The 21,111-nt window shown below is 45.5% G+C and overlaps 1 protein-coding gene across 6 annotated transcripts in view; it reads right to left on the bottom strand.

Moving 5' to 3' along the window:
* Positions 1-2,285: 2,285 nt before the first annotated feature.
* The window catches only part of TMEM268 (transmembrane protein 268), a 33,868-nt gene continuing 15,042 nt past the window's right edge, over positions 2,286-21,111 (bottom strand). For 2 of the 6 annotated variants that reach the window (XM_032478280.1, XM_032478281.1), the window contains exons 3-9: positions 20,489-20,622; positions 17,835-17,945; positions 16,667-16,816; positions 11,747-11,857; positions 10,638-10,718; positions 9,442-9,627; positions 3,739-6,717 (exon numbers count right to left, since the gene is read on the bottom strand). In XM_032478280.1, the coding sequence (XP_032334171.1) occupies positions 6,538-6,717; positions 9,442-9,627; positions 10,638-10,718; positions 11,747-11,857; positions 16,667-16,816; positions 17,835-17,945; positions 20,489-20,622 (953 nt within the window). In that variant the 3' untranslated portion in view covers positions 3,739-6,537. Of the gene's footprint in view, positions 6,718-9,441; positions 9,628-10,637; positions 10,719-11,746; positions 11,858-16,666; positions 16,817-17,834; positions 17,946-20,488; positions 20,623-21,111 lie in introns of all 6 variants that reach the window. The other 4 variants (XM_032478279.1, XM_032478283.1, XM_032478282.1 and 1 more) reach the window with 4 other exon arrangements.

The following is a 21,111-nucleotide window of genomic DNA, read 5'->3' as shown; positions in this document are numbered from 1 at the left end:
CACTAGGCACCTCTTCTCACAGGGGAAGAATCTTCAACAGCATCATTTGGGTGAAAAGACAGTTCAATTTCCTGGGGCCTCATTGTCCAAGGTCCTTCTCTGCTGCCAGTTCTCACACGGCATCCCCTGGATGCATCCTCTGACCCAGAGTCTTCTAATCCTACGCACTCCTCCACACCTCCCATGCCAAGGTCCCACTTTCTTTCCCCAGAAAACCCTGTTCCTTATGTCTTGGAACTGTTTCCTGCAACACACAGAGCAGGTGCTTTGCACATAAAAGATGCTTCTTAAATGTCACCTCCTGTTTTGATCATTTAGAAGCCACTTCACAGAAGGATGGGAGGGGGCTCACATCCGGTGAACTTGTCAAAGGGTTTTTGGACTAAGAGTGATATCTTTCCTTAGAGGATTTTCAAATAATAACAATAAAAATCATAATGGAAGCCACAGATGGACCTTACCTCTGACTATGGAAGACCAGCTGGTATCAGATCAACCCTCCTGCTGAGAGCAGTTTAAAAGGCTGTAGTTCCTTTTTCTTAAATCTGTTCGAATGCATCAGAGAGCTACCAATGCAGTGAGGACTTGAGGGACCAAGATCCTGGAGAAAAATGAAGTGCAGAGAGATGAAATGGACACCAAGGTCTCCTGACCTCCTCAAGGCACTTGCCAGTTCTTAAGTGGAGTCTAAAAAGCTGGAAAACTGGGCAGAGCTTTCAGCAGACTCACATTTGGAGGTTCAGGGCTCACCCTAGAGAAAGAGGATTGGTTGTTAAAAGTTTTTAAAAATAGGTTTCCAATTTAAAATCCCAGAAGGTCTAGAACCTGCAAATCAGGGCTAATCAGAAATAGACCAGGTCTCATTAGGACTGAGACCCAAAATCAAACTATCCCAACCCTACTTTTCTCAGAAGCAAAAGTAAATCCTTTCTGAAGGAATATCCAGAGTCTTGTATATCCTGTCAATGTTTAATTTTTTTTAAAGTGCCTAGCATTCAATCAAAAATGACTAGGAATACCAGAAGATAAGACCAACTGACCAAAAAGCAAAAGATACAGATTAACAGAAGAACCAGATATTGGAGTCAGCAAACATGGACTCTAAAACACTGAAGAAAATAGATGACAAGATGTGTAATTTCATCTGAGAACTGTACACTATTCTAAAAATCAATTTAAAATGGTAAGATTGGATTTTACAATAGCTGAAAATTAAGAATTCGGTTAAAAGGATTCACTCAAGTAAACACAAATGAGGGCAAGAGTAATGGTGTAGAAGATAAGTCAGTAAAAAAATATTCAGACCAAATCATGAAGAAACAAAAGAATGGAAAACACTGAGAGTCTTAGAGATACGGTGACAAGGCCTTAACACACATATCCTTAGAGTCCAAGGAGACAAGAAAAAAAGAGGGTAGAAGCTATAATGAAAAATACTGTTGTCTCGGATTCAGGATGTACCATGAACACCAAACAAGATAATATAAAGAAAGCCCTATCAAAATATAATTGCAGAAACCCAAAGCAAAGAGAAACACCTCAAGAACAGCAATGAAACAGATAGCTGACTTCATAACAGAAACAATGAAAGCCAATGACATCTTCCAAAGGTTGGAAAAAAAAAAAAAACTCTAGTACTCTAGAATTCTTGACTTAACAAAAATTTCTTTCAAAAATAAAAACACAATAGAGACCTCTCAGCAAACAAAAACTCAATCTGCCACCAGAAAATCTGTACTAGAAGGAAAATACTAAAGGTACTTCTAAATATACTTAATACTCTACTAAAGAAAAAGTCCAAAGGTAGTTCCAGAAGAAGGCAAATGATCTAGACAAATGTGTAGAAATGCAAGAAGGGAGAAACAAAATTTTAAAATTTTTTAAAATTTTAAAAAAGGAACAGATGAAGAATAATAAAAAATAAACATGTGGATAAATCTAAATGAATACTGACTGTATAAAGCATTAATAATAATGTCTGCTGCAGTTTAAAATATAGTGAGAATTGAAATCCATGATAACCATAGCACCGCAGGCATAAAAGTGAAAGAGTTCTGAGGTCTTTGGATTGTCCAGAGGGCAGTAGAAGGACTCTCTTTATAACAGACTTGGTAATGCAGGATGTGTGTTGTCATCTAGGGTAACCACTAAAAGAACACATAACCTCACAGGCTAATAGAGAATAAATTACAAAAATCCCAAAACCTTAATGCAAAAGAAGGCAAAAAAGGACACAAAAAAGAACACAGAAAGGGAGGATCAATAGAAAGTAAACACTAAGAATATTTAAGCCCAAATCTATTTAATGTATCAGGAAACACACTAGGCACAGCGTAGTAAATACTTCAGTTAAAAAACAAAGACTGAATTTTTTAAATCCCATATGCTCACAAGATGGGCACATTAAACATAAGGATGCAGATAAAGTGAAGGTAAAAGGATGAACAGATATACCATACAATCACTAATCAAAAGAAAGCTAATGTGTCTGACAAAGAAGGATTTAAGGCAAAAATCTACTAGAGATAAAGAGGGACATTTCATAGAGATAAAATGTTCAACCCATCAGGAAGTTTTAACAGTTCTAAATTTGTATGCATGGATTAACAGAGCAAAACTTGTCAAAAGTGAATTAAAATATATGTTCACACAAAAATTTGGTGACAATTGTTCACAGCAGCATTATTCACATGAGCCAAAAAGTAGATTCATCAACCCAGCTGACCAATGGATAGACAAAAATCCATGCAATGGAATACTATTCAGCCATTAAAAAGGAATAAAGTACTGATAGATGCTACAACATGGATGAATCCTGAAGACATTATGTTATGTGAAAAAAGCGATACCTAAATGGCCACAAACCATACGATTACATTTACATGAAATGTCCAGAATGGGAACATCCATAGAGAGAGGAAGTAGATTAGTGGTTGTCAGGGGCTGGGGAGAGGGCAGGAAGCGGGGCTGGAGAGATGGGGGAAGAGGAAGACTGCAAATGGATAAGAGGGCTTTTTTAGGGGAATGAGGTGATGAAAATATTCTAGAATAGTGATGTTTGTGCCTTCTTGTGAATACCTTAAAAGCTACTGAATTTTATCCTTTAAAACAGTGAATTTTACGACATGTTAAGTACATCTCAATTTTTAAAACTACACAATTTTTTAAAAATCAAACTTTTCAAAAGTAAAAGAAAAAAACAGAAAATCTACAATCATAGTTGGAGATTTTCCTCCCTTAGTCACTGACAGAACCAACCAACTGAAACCAGTAAGGGTATAGATTTGAACAAGGCAAGTAAAAGCCTGCACAAGTAGACACAGGTAGAAGACAGCATGCAGCAGCTGCAGGAGAAAAGCCATCATCGGATGCCGGAGCCCCATGGACCACACCACCAGCCGGGCCATGTGCTTTCCATGCACCACCTCGATTCATCACCTATTACCCAACAGCCTCCTACTAGATGAGGAGAGGGAGGCAGAGGATGAAGAGAGAGACTGAGCATCTGGCCCAGAGTCACCAACCCGCTTGTTCTTAACCTCCCTGCTAGGCTGTCTCCCAGTACTGAATTTCAGAGAGACTTGGCTAGAATCTTTATTCATATAAATACAGCCCCATGGTGCTGTAGTAACTGGGGTCTGATGCAGACTGAATAAACATTAACTGTTAATGAACTCCGTCATCAACAAAGACATACATCAGGCACCTACAACATACGAGACATAATGAGAGATAAAATAATTAATAATAATAATAGCAATGATTTATTGAGCTCTTACTCATTTGTAACTCACAGTTGTAAGCACTTTATAGTTTCCATATCACTTAATCTTTAAAATCACCTGCAAGGTAGGTACATTTCTCCCCACTTCACACTTGAGAAGTGAGACCCAAGGATGGGAAGGAAGTGGCTCTGGGGTGACAGAACTTGGATTTGAATACACTGTGATTCTAGAATCCAAGCCCTCCGCCCCCACTTCATGCCACGGCACCATCTTCACCAAAGCCATGCCTATCGTCAACACAGGGACCTAAAACAGAGCGTTTGTTTCTTTGTGGAGTCTGATCGTCACAGTAACCCTGGAAAGCAGGCAGGACAGAGATCACAGAATTTTCTAAAAGAAGAAACTGAGGCTCGAATGCAACAAAATGTACCTTGTGGGCACACCTGTGTGCCCTAGATACCAGAGTTTCCACTCTAACGAGAGGAAAAGACAGGAAAGAACACATCAAGGGCTCTTTAAGGAAGCCTTAAAGTGGAAAAACTGCTGTTTTGTCAAAATACACACATTTCATTCTCTGTTGTTACACTTACCCAGGTGTTAATATAGGGCTTCTACTGGTCACGTTCACAGCCCACACTTCCTCTGTGGCAGGTGAGAAAGACAGTGGTCGCCTTCATGAGTAATTCTCACTGAGCAAGGCAGCCCGCAGAGTCAGCTGAAGAGAAATGCCTTAAACAGCCATTTCCAAGGGCTGGGCTATGCACACTATTTCTCTTCTCTGGCCCAGAGAAAGCGACCAGTCAGACTCATCTCCTACATGACGAGTCACTTGCATAATTTCATGTTGTCCAGATTCATTTATGAAGGAGTGAACGGACATTCAGAGAGGTTACCCTAGACAAGGTCACACTGTTAGGAAGTAGCAGATCTGGGATGAGAATCCAGGTCTCCTGCTAGCTACAGGCCAGTGTTCCATCCAAAGGGGTATCATGTCTGGAGTACCTCATCGGTGTTGGGCCATTGCACCTTTCAACCTGTAAAGGCGTAACAGACAGACAGGCCAAAGGCTAGAATGAAACAAAAAAGGTTGGAAATTCCCAGAACTTTGGCTCTGGAAGGGCTATTAAGAATCATCCAATCTATCCATTATATAGATGTGTAAACTGAGGACCAGCCAAAAGTCACACAGCTACAAGTGGCAGTTCAGGACCAGAACTCCGGTCTGTGCCAACCTCATCATTCAACTGAATACAGACAGCAATTTGCAAAAGCTACTATGGAGATGACAAAGCATTCAATCCATAGGACATTTTTTTTTCCTTAGCAGGTCCAGGTCATGCACAAAAGTACAAGGTGCAATCTTTGTCCTTGAGGAGCTTATGGCCTAGCTAGAAAAATAGGCATGTGCACAGGAAAACAGAATCAATAACATAAAATATCCATAAAGGCAGCAGCTACATCAAGAATTTAAAGGAGGCAGAGACTAGCAGGTCTGGCTATGTTGAAAGGCTTCTTGAAGGAGAGGAGAGTAAAGCTGGGTTTCCAAGCATGCATGGGGAGGAGGGGCAAGATAGGGGTGGGGATTAAGAGGTACAAACTACTATGTATAAAATAAATAAGGTACAAAGATATATAGTACAACACAGGGAATACAACCAATATTTTATAATAACTATCAATGTAGTATAACATTTAAAAATTGTGAATCACTATGTTGTATACCTGAAGCTTATATAATATTTTATATCAAAAATTTTTAAAGCATGCATAGGAGTCCAACAGATGCAAAGGAATACGTATGTCAGTCCAGGAAAGAGTTTCAACTTATGAAAGATTTTTGTGGGAGAGGAAGTCAAAATTGCAGATGAAGGCCAGGTCTTAGGCACTGGGAAGCCTTTAAATGCCAGGCTAGGGCTTTATCTTTGGGCCGAGAAGAACACTGGGTCTTCAGACTTGTTCAGAAGCACAGAACCTGGAAGCCTCTGAGCTCTGCATGGAATCCCACGAGCGACAGACTGTGCTTCATTCCAGGGCCACGTTAGTGTTGGGAAACGGGACAGCTGTTCCACGTCCGCTGTATGAAACCACACCCAAAAGCATGCACACAAAATAAGTCCTCCAATCAGACAGGATCAGTCTTTTCCAAATACTCGTATTAGCACTTACGTGCTGATTTCTTTCTTTCTTTCTTTCTTTCCTCTGTCTCCTGAAGGCCTGCATGCTAGCAGACCAGACCAGGTGCCATTGTTTTTCATAAAATGTAGGGGAAGAAACACTCAAAAATGGAGAAGGTTCTGAGAATTTGCTTCTTTTCTTCAGATTGGGAAGAGGCATTTTATAACTTAAGGGGCCCAAGGCAATGCCACGAAGAGCAGTGTCCTCCCTGAGCCTCAGCTTCCCCCGTCTGACATGAAAGGGGTGGGGATGGGAGCATCACCTGAGACCAAGCTTTGGATGCATTTGGTCCAGTCCATTCATCTTCACATTTCCTGGGCTCTCCAGACAATGAAAGGGATGGGCGTGTGGCCCTTACGTCCACGCCTACAGTTCTCAGCCGCACAGAAAGTAGCTTCAAGTGGGACATCAGCTTCTGGAAAGGCCAGAGGGCAGCATGGGATGTCAACAGCCATTTTTGTGCAGGATCCTCGAGTGAGCACCACATCCCCGTTGCTGACACGATTGACGCCCTTCAGAGTGGGTCCAGATGCTTCTCTCCCCACCGAGGGCTTGCCATCAGGCACTGTGGGCTCCGGAGGCCACCCTGACTTCTCACCTTCAGTCCTGGAGGAAGGTCAGTACCTCCAACCCTAGGTCACCTAGTCAGGAATGGGCAGCACCCTGTGCCCAGGATGTGGGCTTCTATGAGCTGGCAGGGGCATGGGATCCTTGGAGAGTCTGTGTGTCGTGTCCCCAGTGCCTGGGGGAGCTGGGAGGTCACCAGGAGTCGGATGTAGTAGCCGCCAAACACTGCCAGCAGCTGCTGGGCCATTTCCTGAAAGAGGCAGGGAGGCAGAGTGAGGGCTGCAGAGATGTAGCCAATGCATAAGGGGAAGGCCAAGCGGTCCTCACACCCTGGACCAGCAGTGATGCACACTAGGGAGAATCCGGCTCTTGGAAGATGCCTGGCCTGGTCTGGAACTCCAGCTCTCAAACTCTGTGGGGCTCCTGCTGCCTCAATTTCCTCATCTCTAAGGTGGGTAACCTAACTGCCAACAGGTGATAATAACATGCACAAAAAAGCTAGGGAGCCTCAAAGCACTAGAAATTACCATTGGTTTCTATCAGCCAACTGCAAACACACACGCACACTTACACTTTTTCCAGTTTCAGCTGTCTGTGAGTCTGTAAAGTACTTGAGGGCAAGGTAATGTACTGGAGGAAAATCACCACCAGCAAAAAAGGGCAGATTTGGAGGAATACTCGTATGAAGGCAGGATTCTTCAATTCACACATGGTACCTGCTGGATTTCTTCGGACAAGCACTCCTACTATATTAAAAGCTTGCTTACAAAAACTAGGTATATCATAAAAAGACAAACAGTGTATGATTTCACTTGTGTGAGGCACCTAGAACAGTAAATTGATAGAGACAGAAAGTAGATTGGTGATTTCTAGGGGCTGGGGAAGGGGAAAGAGTTTGTATTTAATGGGTAAGTTGTTTCAGTTTGAGAAGATGAAAAAATTCTGGAGGTGAATGTAGTGACATTTGCACAACAATGTAAATGTACTTACTGCCACTGAATTGTACACTTAAACATAGTTAAGGTGGTAAATTTTACATTATGTATATTTTACCGCAATGGGAAAAAGTTAAAAAGTTTAAAAAATGAATTTTAAAAATTGTATTTAAGGCATACTCTTATAAACACATTTGGTCTGTAAAGTTCCATCCACCTATCGGGCAGTTGAGATGCCAGGGAAGATGCTTTCAGTTCCTTATGGGTACCACTGGAGTCTTCCACGGGACTTGGGTGTAGTCCGAATGTAATGAGGTAAGGTGTGGGTGACACCCAGGCTTGTTTATTTCTGTACAGACAGTGACCAAGGCTTTCAAATCAGAAAGGCCGAGTGGGAAGGTCAGCTCGGCCACCCTGTGACAGGCCCCAAGCAAGGCACTTCAACTTGCTGAGCCCATTTCTTCACCAGTAAAAGAGGGAAAGTCGCGGCATCCATCTGGCTGAGCTGGAGAGAGGACTAAAGGAACTAAAGTGAGTACCAAGTGCTCACTAACTGCCATCAGTTATCATTACATTATCATCATTCAGCAAAGCAGAAACCCCCCAGCTCTGTAGGATCAGTGTTCCCTTGAAGTTATCCTTTGTGCTAGAAAACGCTGAAAACTTCCAACAGCCTCCCACTTACTAACTCAGATTGGTCTTCTACCCCATTTATTCTAGAACGGATAACATAAGACAGCAAAGAACTATGACAAGAAAATTGGCCTACTGAAAATCCACAGGGCTGGCTTCTGCCCCAGACTTTGCCACATTCTCCCTGGTTCTGCCACCTTGGGCAAGGCAGCTGACCTCTTGGAAGCTCCTTTCACCCATCAGAGAAGAAGGGAAAATAGTCCACACTTCGAGGGTATGCTAAAGAATTTTATGCATGATAAAAATCTGTAAAAATGTAAGAGGTCATTATAATTATTTCTCGGCCTTTCACACACACGAGGTTCCCACTGAAATATGACAGTCCAGCCCAGGCTGAGATATGGGCACTGACTGTATTTTTCCTAGCTACGTTGTAAGGGCAGCTACTTTAAAAACATGTGCACACACACTGAGACTTGATATTCATGACAGGAAACTGCATTACTATTGGTGTGAATGAATTTGAAAAAATAATTTAAAAGACCCATCATAGTTAATAGGCTATTTCACATAAACCCAGACATGCATGCACAAGAAAGAATGGGACCTTATCAATCTTCTCTGCTCTTTGAAAGATTAATACATTTACCATTTCCCCTCCTAAGAGTCCTATCTGCAGGCCCCCCACTCCCCATCTATGCAAAAGGAAAAGTCTGGGCTGGTTTGGACTTTTAACCCCCCCAAATCTGTCTGCTAAAAAGAAAAGAAAATGCAAGTCCTCTCCTGCATCATAACCTGCCTGAGATCACCCCTCACTGCATGTCTCTCAGACAGCAGGTCTGTGCTCATGGTAAGAAGAGGGCAGCACAGGTTGCAAACCACATTACCAGACTTCTGGTCTACCAGCTCTCGGCCACACTCAACAAATAGCTTAGGTGGCAGGACACAATAGAACTCTCGGGCAGAAGGAAATAGAATTCAACAGAGATGCATACAAGATTTAAAAATCCAACTGCAATTTAAGCAGGTAGATGGATACATGATAGATTGATTGATAAACAGATTAAAAAATGACCCAAATATTCATCATCATGCTCACGGTTAGGTAAGCTATGATCCATCAACATGCAACTACATAGCCAATGGAACCACCAAAAAGAACACAAAGATGTTTTTTAAATGGGGGAAGACCCAATAAGTAGAAAATGATTCCACTAAGCTATTTTTTTAAAGTGCTAGGGTGATGGGGAAAAAATATTGAAAATTGGTAGGCCAGAAGATGTGAATGGTCCCTACCACTAAAGTAAAGCCATGTCTTCAGGAATCTAGAACCTGAGGTCCCACAAGGACTGTATGCAAACACCCCGTGACGGAGGGAGGCCCTGACTGGCCCCGGCGCCTGTTACCTCGGGCTCGGCCTCAGGGACGAGCTGGCGAAGCTCGGTCTGCATGAGTGGTCTCTCTGTGGGATGAGGGCTGCTGGGCAGGAGAGGCGCTTCCTCCAGCAGGTTCTCCGGCCCCTCAGCCACCACGGGGCTCACCCCGGTCTCCATGACAACACACAGCTGGCTCAATCGGCTTCTCAGCAAGGACTGCAAAGGGAACACAGAGGGACCTGGTGGTGTTCTGAGTGGGGTGCATGTAGGAGACAGAGGGCCCCTGAGCTGCCGACCCACCGAGGACAGATGGACCATCTACAGGCGCAGACGCTGACCTCAGGAGAATGCAGAGCTGAGCCACTCTGCAGAGATCAGATAACTCCCTGCAAAAGTCTGGTCTTTAATCCTTTTGGGTTTTTTTGTGCATGTGGGGGTGAGGGTGGGGGAGATAATTAGGTTTATTTATTTATTAGTATTATTTTTTAATGGAGGTGCTGGGGATTGAACTCAGGACTTTGTGCATGCTAAGCATACACTCTACCATTTGAGCTATACCCTCTCCCACTGGTCTTTAATTGCTCTGAAAACACTTTTTCTCCCATGCTCTCATCTGCATCTAAAAGCAATCTGGGATGTGGGAAACTTTATTTGTATGTTGCAGATGAGCAAGCTAGAGCTCAAAGGCTTTGCCCAAAGCCACACCGGAACTCACGGGCCTGGATCAGGGCTAAGCCACAATCCTGACTTCAGGACCAACTATAGCCCAGGAAATGCATCCCAGGGAAGCAGCACAGGGTGCGAGGACAGGAGGGCTGAGCTCCAAACCTGGCATCAACAACCGGCTCCGTGACTTCTCAGAGCCTGTGGAATCAGAGCAAAGTCTCCCTGTTCTTCAAAATGTTCGAGATTTTGAACAAGTGAAAGTCATCTAAATATTTGGTAATTTCCTCTGCCAAGATCTTTATTATTATTATTAATTGTTATAAGTAAAATTAATTATCACGTATTATTATTATAAATAAAATGTATGCTCACTATAGAAAATGTGGAACATGTGATTAGTTAAGAAGGGAAAAACAGCCACAGTTCCCCAGGCAAAAACCACCATGACTCCACAGAGGTATTCTTCCTGTCAAGTAACATTTCCTCAGACACTTTTCCAACACTGAAGTTTAGCCTCCCCATTTATTTTTTTGTTTTGTTTTCCACTTAAGGTATTTTACCTCTTGGCTTGTCTTCATTTCTCGAATGTGATCGGACAAAAACTGCACACAGGTCTCCAGGTCGAAGTAGACAAACCAGAGCTGCGGAGAGAAGCAGGCGTGACCACTGAGGCCAAAGCCCACTGGACCCCGAACTCTCCATCCCTGAGACCAACTTCACCTCCCACCTCCTCACCAGAGGCCCGTCCTTCCAGGGACCACCAGATTCATCCACACCATTCTGCCCTCTCCCAGAGGCCCCCTACATGACGAGATCTCCTTTGTGTGGCTGGTAGAGATAAATGAGGCTGTAAGGACCCCCAGATTCAGGGAGCCCCCAGCCTATGACATCACACCTGAACTGCCAGTATTCTTGTGATGCCATTTAATTCACTCCTCATGCCAAGCAAGACCCCTTTACGCCCTACACTTCTCAGGTGAGCTCCAAAAACTCAGGGATCTGGGCATGTCTGTTCTCTGCTGCAGCCTCAGTACCTAGAACAGTGCCTGGCACATAGTAGGTGCCCAGTAAATACTTGTGGAGTGAACAGATCATGTGCCCAATGGGCTTCCTCCCAGCGCCCAACTGTACTCCCAGCCCTGGGGTCCCACCAGGTGAGAATGCAGTCGTGGTGCTGAGGAGATCTACTGATCCCCCCAACAAAGCCCAGCCAGGATCAGGAGACCCGGACCTCATCTAGCCCAGCTGTGTCCCAGACCCACTGTGTGACCTTCTGCTAGTCACTCAAGAACTCTCCACTGCCCTGGGGCCAAGAAAATGACCAAGCCAGGAGAACAAGGCCTTCAGGGTCTGACCTGCCTCTCTAGGGGACCTCGTCTGGGCACTGAGGGATGGAAACAGAAGAGGCCTCATCCCTTTGCTGAACGAATGTTGAATGAGGAATGTGCCTTGGTCGGTCTTTGAGCTCCCTTCCAGCCCTGCCTCGTGGAGGTTTCAGGCTGCTGGTTACCATCCAGAGAGGAGTCTCCAGAAAGGAACACTGGAGCCAGGGAAGAAGGAAGGGCTGCCGACACCATCTCCGTTAGCAGACTCCAGGAGACCCTGCACAGACTGGGAGAGCCCAGCCCAAAAGTGGGCCCCCAGGAGAGGTTACTCTGAGACAGAGTACCTGAATCACACTCTGGCAGCCTTCCACTGTGTCCGTCACCCCCAGCAGCACCCGGTGCCTCAGGAGGGCTCCATTGGCAGCCGCCAGCCTTAAGTCCGTGTTGGTGTTGGCCTGTAAGACAAACATCAGCCCTGTGGCCTGACCCCCACGCTGCCAGGGAGCCCTTGGGCCCAGGCAGTAACCACACTGCCCCACCCGTGAACCCCACAGAACAATCCTTGTCTTCAAGACACATCCATTATCTCCCCTGTAAGACTGTGGGGTTGTTGGGACAGTAAATTCAACAGTGTCAGAGAGCCCCGGGGTGAAGTCCAGCTCTGCCACTTCCTGGCAGTGTGGCCCTGGACAAGTGTGTCCCTTCTCTGTGTTTTGTTTTCTTCAGCTGTAGAATAAAAATAGAGTCCCCAGCCCTTAGGAATGTGGTGGGATTAACTGACATTGTATGTGTGGACCCAGTGCCTGGGACACAGTCGGGTGCAACACACGCCATGGGAGAAGGGAGCTGGACAGCATCTCTTGTGGAAACAATGCACCTACTTTCTAAGTGCCTAGCCCAGTGCCTGGTCCTCGGGGGGAGGGGGGCTCTGGAAATCCATCTCCTTCTTTTCCCACCAGAACCAATCGACGCCAAGGATTTAGTTGAAAAAGTAGGTGCTAAGCAGACAGGGGGAGAGGGGAGGAGAGGAAGGGTGACACGACCCAAAGTTCTGAAAAAACCCACCAGGACTAGAGGTAGCCTCATCCAGGACAATGGTTCCCAAAAGGGGCAGGACCCCAGTCAGGAGCTTTTGGAAGTGTGGGATGGCCCATCCCAGTTATCACAGGGATGGAAGGGGCAACGCTGGCACTTAGGGACCAGGACCAGGGATGCTAAACGCATGCCTTCCACTGAAGGCCATGTCCCATGAGAGACAATCCTACAGCCAGAAGAACTGTCCCTCAGCCTACTTGAACCCCAAATGCCCCACGGGGCATGAATGCATGTGAAAAACACTTAAAGTTTTCTGACTGGCCACCAAAACTCCATTTTACATATAAACCTAAAGTGTTTTTTGGATGGGTTTTTAAATACACTGAATTTTCCAGCCATGTCACTACAGGCATACCTTGTTTTATTGCACTTTGCTTTATCATGCTTCACAGATACTGCAGTTTTTTTACAAGTTAAAGGTTTGTGGCAGCCCTGAGTCAAGCAATTCTATTGACACCATTTTCCCAACAGTATTATTTTTAAATTAAGGTATGTACATTGCTTTTTCAGACATAGAGCTATTGTGCCTTTAATGGACTACAATGTAGTGTAAACATAACTTTTAAATGCACTGGGAAACCAAAAAATGTGTGTGACTTGTTTGATTGCAATACTCATTTTATGGTGGTGGTCTGGAAACAAGCCCACAGTATCTCCAAGGTCTGCCTATATTATGAAAATCAAGGGGTGATTACATTTTGTTTTGCCTAGAACTTTAATAACGGTGGTTATCCTTTCAGAAACTCCTATCACCAGGAGTTCAAGTCCTGACTGCATCCCTAACCATCTGTATAACCTTGAGCAAATGACTCAGCATCTCTCTGCCTCCAAACCGTCATCTCCAAATTAGAATTAACATCCCCTAATAGCAATGGCTATACCAAGGGTGAAATGAGTTAATCCATGTAGGACACTTGGAAGAATGAATACTCAACATATGGCACCTAATAACATCATTATGACGATGACATTGAACTGAAAATACCATGTTTTCCACTAAACCATGTTAGCTATAAACAAATGTTTTTAGGAATTTCCCATCCTAAATCCTAGTGATATTTTTCACTCTGTAGGGAACACAGGGCAGGGTCTTGCCTGCCTTCATATCTCTTCCGACCTTGAGAAAGGCTAATAATGCCCCAAATAAGGGGAAAACAAGGTACAAAATGCTGAGGCTCTCAAGGATGCTCTGTGATGTAGTTAGGACACAGACAGTAAAAATGACAATGGTCAGGAAGGGGGATCTGCATGGTCCTGAGTGATAAGGGATCTGAGGAGAGAGAAGTCATTGAGCTGAGGCCCAGAGGAAGACCTGAGCCAGGTTGTGTGACCACAGACTAGTTACTTAACTTCTCTGAGCACCAGTTTCCCCACTGGTGAAGAGTAAATAATCATAACAATTAATACTTAGTGAGCATTTACGTAATACCAGATAGGATTATAAGAACATCATGTATTAAGTCATTTAATTCTCCCAACGATCCTATGAAGGAGCTACAATTACCTTCCCATTTTACAAATGAGAAAACTAAGGCTCTGAGAGGTTAAGTAATAAATCACCCCAGGTTGCAGAGCTAGCAAATGGTAGAGGTATCCTGTCTCCTTGTCAGGTTGTGGTTGGGCAAAGAAATCAGGTCCCAAACACAGTGCATGATAAATGCTCATTACATGGCAGTCATTATTAGAAAGAAAAGAACTCTGGAGGGGCTCCCTGAATGAGCAGCAATCACAGAAGGGCCAAGATGTACCTGGGGCCTTTGTGCTGCACCTATGAATAAAAACACAGGTCCTGCTCACTTCTGCACCTAGCACATGACCTGGTACTTGCTTGGCCTTCATAAATACCAGTTGAGTAAGGAAGAAAGGGAGGAAGGAGGCAGGGAGCCACAGCAGGCATTCCCTGGACTGCATCCTTGATGCACCTGGCAGGTGCCAGACATTTTGCTTGCGCCTGATAAAGCAGAACACTTTGCCTTTTCCCCCTCCCCAAGAGAACTTTCCTGCTGCAGAAGCAGCCAGCTCGATTTATTTTTTATAGGCCAAACACAAGGGTCATGAAAGCTTCAAAAGAGCCCAAGGGCAGCATTAGTTTGTCAGCCTCATCGCAAAGCCCAACAAAGATCCTTTCAGAACGATTAAGCCATAAAGTTCCTATTTGTCTGCAAGCACAGGCACTCAATGGAATTCATACCCCAAACCCTGACCACATTTCCCAACATCCAGCCCTCCCCTCCTGAATCAGGAAAGAGCAGAGTGTTTGCTAAAGATCTCCAAGTCCAGCTCGGTGCCAGGTGCTCAGGGAGTTTCCTAAGCAGCTGGAAAGACAGTGGAGGGGTGGTAGGCAGAATAAGAGCCCCCAAGGATACCCAAATCCTACTCCCTGGAACCTGTGAATTTATGTTACACAGCACAGAGGAATTAAGGTTGTAGATGGAATGAATGTTGCTGACTAGTTAGCCTTAAAATAGGAAGACTGTCCCAGACTATCCGAATGGCCCGATGTAATCACAAGGGGCCTTAAAAGTGGAAGAGGGAGGCAGAAGACTCTGTGAATGAAAAGTACTGCCTGCCATCTCGGTAAACAAAGGACGCTGCAGCCGTCAAGTCACCAGCTGATGGAGAACGCAGGATGGAGACAAGCAGGCAGCTCAGCCTCTGCCACCACCCCCAACAGTGCGCCTGAGGGAACTCAGGACGGAAGAGAACAGGACACTGGCCCTGGGTACCTAGGTGCATATCAAAGAAATGATTTCAAGGAGCACAGACTTCTGTACCTTCCCATACATAGAAAAGCACTAAATTCCTTAACTTGAGATATCTGGTTTTCTTTAACTAACAGTAATCTTTTGATGTGGTCTTTGTTTGCGTACTACATATGCTGACTCCTCCTCTGCCTCTTTGGCGCAGTCTCTCAGAGAGTTCTGAGACGCTGCCTCCTGGGTTTAAGACCTCACAAATGCCCTCTGAAAAAAAAACGTAATCTAAACTTTTAGATTGTGCTCTTTTTTTTCCAGTATACAACTCAGAATCAAGGATGTGAGAAGGACACAACCCACCACTGCTGGCTTTGAAGATGAAGGAGGCAGCCACAAGCCAAGGAATCCAGGTGGCCGCCAGGAGCTAGAAAAGACAAGGAAACAGATTCTCCCCTAGAGGCTCCAGAAAGGAGGCAGCCCTGCGTGTCAAGCTTTTAAACTACCGAACTGTACGATAATGCATTTGTGTTGCTTTAGGCCACTACATTTATGGCAATCTGTTATAGCAGCCACAGAATACCAATATATAGTTGGGTATTGACTGTGAACATGGAATTGGAATCTGAGCACCTGGCCTTGAATTCCAGCTCTGCCATTTACTAGCAGCATGACCCTGGACTACTCCCTGGGCCTCTCAGAGCCTCAGCTTCCTCAACTGTGAAATGAATGTAAGACTCTACCCAGACAATCACTGGGGGCTTAATGAGTTAAGGTACATAAACATTTAAGAGATAACCTACCATATATGGAGCGCTCAACAGTAACAAAAGACAGATGGTGAAAAACAGAAGACAATTAGCAAACCACACAGTAAGTCAGGAGGTGTCGACCTCCTTTGTGACTGAGATTGGGAATCAGAGGGGTCAGGCTCTGAACCCCGATTCTGCCACTCACAGTGGGATTGGGACAAGTTACCTAAACTCCCTGGCACCCACTCTCTGCCTCAAAGGTTAGGGTTACTGGGGTTAGATGAAATACAGTTGTCAACAGAGCACCAGGTCAGAGTCCAGCCACCCCTCCCCTGGTACTCTGTGCTGTGAGGTGGGCTCAGGAACCCCCTCCTTGCTCTTGCTCACGGGGCTGTCACAAGTATCCAGCAGGAGGAGGTACGTGAAAGGGTTCAGTGGCCATAGGAATACTGGCTATCGGTGCCATCCTCCCCGCTCCCAGACGCTCTCAAAACAAGGCTTGCTTCCAAAAAAACAATCCACAGGGATTAGACAGGGAAAACAGAGAGGATTTAATCACACATGTGATTTGATTTCTTTTAGTCACTGGGCACATGGGCCAGCATGAATTTCCATGGTTGGAGAAATGCTTTGAAGCAGATAAAAGAGAACTGACTGCCTTAGGGTTCTCCGGCCTGCACAGCCTTTCTGGAAGGAGCATGGCTGGGGTTCCCGGACATCTTACCTTCCTCTGGTGTCTCTCGAAGATGAGCACGAGGGTCAGGGTCAGGCTGACCGCGGCCAGGGTCACGAGCAGCACGCCCACCCAGTGGTTCCCCAGGGCAAACATCTGGCTGGTGGAGTAGATGTTGGCCCACACCACCACATAGAACACCTGCAAGAAGACGGAGAGAGGGCACGGTCAGGAATACCAGTCCTCAAATGAAGCAGCTCTGCTCTAAGGGACACCCTCCTTGAGTTCAGAGAGCTCTCAGGGCCAGAGACTGATGTGGGGTGGAAGGAGGTCTTTGAGAATGAGCCCTTGTTCCTTGTTCATAAGCAAAGGTAGAGGCAAGGGGTTAGAATAGCTACTCTGAATCCTTGCTTACTCTGATTTCAAATAAAACAGAAATGGGCATGGGGCTTGGGAGTGAGATCAGTTTGAGTCAGAAGCCAACAATGACCCTTCAACAGCTAGGTGGCTTTGGACAAGTTATAACAATTCTCTGCGCCTCAGTTTCCTCATCTGTAAAATGGGGGTAATAGTATCTACTTCACAGGGTGTAAGGTTATAAGGGTTAATGAGATAACATATACAACAGCCTAGTACGTCTCAGGAAATTAATAAATGCCAGTTGCCATCCCTTCCCCTCCCTAGAAGCAGGACGTGGAAGTCAGGAATGCTGTTTGACCATTTATACATACAGCGGTTAGGAGCACAGATACTGAAACCAGAAGGCTTGGGTTCAAATACTGGCTGGGCCATATATATGTATGTATGTATGTGTGTGTGTGTGTGTGTTTATATGTATATGTACTTATGTGTGTACACAGACACACAAACACACACACACACGATTAGAGCTGAAGTGGACCAATCTGTTGAACAGATGGGGAAACCAAGTCCCAGAGAGGAGAAAACTCTTGACAAAGCCAGACACTGAGTCCAGAGCCTCAGTGGTAGGTCTGCAGATTCCCAATCCCCAGCTCTGCCCCTAGCAAATCCTGCCTCCCGTCTTTTACGTGGGAACCTGGTCACAACTCTACCCCATGAACCTCCCCTTACACCAAACCCAGGTCCATGTGTACTACTCTCTCCCAGGCAGCCAGGCCACTAGCCCCCAAACCCATTCCCTGCAGCAACAAGCTCCAGGACAGGACGCCAAATTCAGCAGCGCCTCCTCCCTCCTTACCACAGCAAAGGCCAGCCGCATGGGCCGCGAGTTGTAGATGATGTATCTTCTCACTTGGGGCTCCAAGAGGGCGCTCTCGGCCAGGCTCCTGTACTGGTCAGCCGGGACCTGCTTGGCCACCCGAGGGAAAGAGACTCATGAGCCACGGAGAACCACTGCCCGCCTCCTTCCCTCCAGCAAGCACGGCGTTTCCAGTTCACGCGGCTATCACATGAAAGGGGGATGAGGCACTTTCCAGGCTGCCCCAGAAGGCAGAATGAGGAGCTCAAACCACCGAACAGCAATCACAGGGTGCAGCTCCGGCCTCAGAGAAGGACGGGCATCACTGGGGAGCTGGGACAGCTCGAGATCCAGGAGGACATCCAGGAGAGGGGTCACCTCACAGCAGAACCAGGATAGCCTAAAGGTTAAGGTACAGGCCTTGGAGTTGGCCAGCCTTGCGTCCAAACGTTGGTCCTGCCCCTCACGTGCTATGTGACCTGGAGCAAGGAAACTCACTTCTCTGAGCCTCAGTTTCCTCCTCTGTAAAATGAGGATGACAAGAGTATACCTTGTAGAAGTGGTGTGCATATTAAACAAGATAACATATATACCATATTCTTTAATTTTACTTTTTAATGGAGGTACTGGGGATTAAACCCAGGACCTTGTGCATGCTAAGCACGCACTCTACCACTGAGCTATACCCACCCCCCCATATAAACAGTATTTACATACGTATTATACAGTAAGTATATGTATAATATGGTGTATACATGTTACCTGGACATCTTTGGGGGCCTCTGTTCTCTTACTTAGAGATGTCTATCTAAGCGTATAGTACACAGGCCCAATGCCTGTTCCATACTGAACACTTGATATCAAAACTGCAATGTCAATAATTATTACTACAGTTCAAACTGAAAACTCGCATCTTCTTGCCAAAACAAAAATGTCATAGGGCGTAAAGGTCCTACAAGAATGCACTGCTTAAGAACGCAGAATTTGATCATTAAAGATGATATTCAGGAACACGATAGAACAATGTGTAAACTGTTCAACAGCTAAGAAAACCCCATCTGAAGACAGCTGTTTAAGGAAAATGTTCTTTTGTACAAAGGCTGGAAGGAAGCGTGGGAAGAAAAACCAGCTGTTGTGCTTATGCGGGGTTAGTACCGTCAACTTGGAAAGTTTCCCTTTAGTGGTGACAAAATGTTGTTTTAAATCATAATGCAATTCAGTTTTAAAGAAATAAACTCTCAAATCTTCACAGTAAAATTAGCAGTGCATCTTCCCCATCCATAATTTATCTCCCCTGGGCAGTGAAGAGGAAGGCCTAATCATGCTGGGGGCTCTGGGAAGAGAGAACCACATCAGTGGAAACTTAATAGCAATAGCTACAATTTATTGAACATCTACCATGTGCTAGAGCCAGTGCAAGTGTTCCTTGAGCACTATTCCCCTTAATCTGCACAAACCCCCTATGTTGTAGGTATTAACATTGCCCTTGTTTTACAGATGATGAGACTGTGGCTCAGAGAGGTTAAGCCACCTGCTTAAAGTCACCCAGGCAGTGAGGAGCAGAGCTGGATCTGCATCCAGATCTATGAATCTGTGAAGCCTGTGCCTCCAGTCACTGTGCTTGAAGGGACTGCATTATTATCTAATGAATTCATGTACTCTTCCCTTTGCAGAAGCAGTTCCTTCTCCTAAAATGCCTTTCCTCCTGTCCACCCAGCAAACTCCTATGTTTCCTTCAAGAGCCCAGATCAAGCATCTGCTCTTCTGTAAAGCTTCTGTGAACATGAATAAAGAAAATGATATTTAAATTGGAGTTGAGAAGGCCAGAAGGAGGCGCACTCATGCCCTACCACTCTGCCATCTGCAGACTCCAAACAGGAAGAGAATTACCTTGCACCTCCAACAGGAAAGAGGTTACTACCTTACTAACTCAGTGGGAGGAAGGAGGATTTTCTCCTTGCCTGGCAACAGCCCAGGCAACGAGAGACTGTCACAACTCAGCCAATGAAAAGCTACTACACTTCGGACCCCTAGTTTCCCTCTGCAGACTCTTTGTTTATAAGAGCCCTTCTCAACTTCCCTTTATCTCTATAAAACAATGTTCCTCTCCTTTGCTTCTCTGGACCTGCCCAATTTTTACTATAGCATGCCTGTCCCAAATTGCAATTTTCTGCTATTCCCGAATGAACCCATTTGCTGGTAAAATAAATGGCTATTTCACTTTTACAGTCGACACTTTCACAACCACTACTTCCCTGGGCGAGTTTATCATTTGCTCCTGTGAACGTCTTCAACGCCTTGTGCAGCCCTCTGCTGCAGCATTTATACCACACTGTCCTGATTTACCCGATGCACGTCCACGTCGCCCACGGGGCTGTGCGAGCAGGGTGAGCACAGGCACTGGGACCCAGTCACCTCTGTAGTGCCCAGCGCCCAGCGAAGTGCCCAGCACAGATGCCCAAAACACACATCTGTTACGTGAGTTAACTGGAAGGGGAGGACATCTTCCTTATGACCCCTACCACATCGAGCACAGGGTAAGTGCTTAATAAATATTTTGTGCCTCACTGGATGATAGGATAGATAGATGGACAGACAGGTGGATGGATGGATGGAAGAAAAAGTAGCAAGGACTCAATAAAATCAACACTCACCTGAATGCCCCAGGTCTGCAGTTGCTCTTCCGCGGCTCCCAGGTCAAAGGAGATGGGTGCGCAGGTATTGTCGATCCGGAGAACTGTGAGGACCTGGCCGTTGCGAAGCTCTGAAAGCAGACCAGAAGCTTCATCTGCCAGAGCGATAAGTACTTTGGATGAGCTCTGAGCTTGATGGCGTCACCTCCTCTGGCCTTGAGAACAGTCTCATGGCAAGGAGGGACTTGCCATCTTCAAACCCATGGAAAAAGGGCTGGACTTGACCCAAAAGCTTCAGGGGGCAGAACTGAGGCCAGAAGGCGGAGGCTATTAGGACACTATTTGAGACCATAAAAGGAAGAACTTCCCAAGAATGTGAGCTGTCCACACACAGACTGGAAGGTAGTGAGCTCCCCATCACAAGGGATATTTAAACAGAGACTGAACAACTGACTACATTGAGGAGATGAGCAAGCAGACATTTCTTTTAGCACTGCAAAGGAAGCTCAACCAAACAACTTACATTCCCAGTGGGTTCAGAGTCCAAGGAAGAGAGAACAATTGTGGTAGGCAGACCAGAGAACCCCCAAGGATGTCCCCACTCTAATCCCCAGAACCTGGGAATACGCACCTTAGGTGGCAAA

The sequence above is a fragment of the Camelus ferus genome, chromosome 4 (genome assembly GCF_009834535.1).
Source record: "Camelus ferus isolate YT-003-E chromosome 4, BCGSAC_Cfer_1.0, whole genome shotgun sequence".
NCBI classification, from domain to species: domain Eukaryota; kingdom Metazoa; phylum Chordata; class Mammalia; order Artiodactyla; family Camelidae; genus Camelus; species Camelus ferus.
The sequence above is the reverse complement of the archived record's forward strand: the minus strand, read 5'-3'. Positions and strand labels throughout refer to the sequence as shown.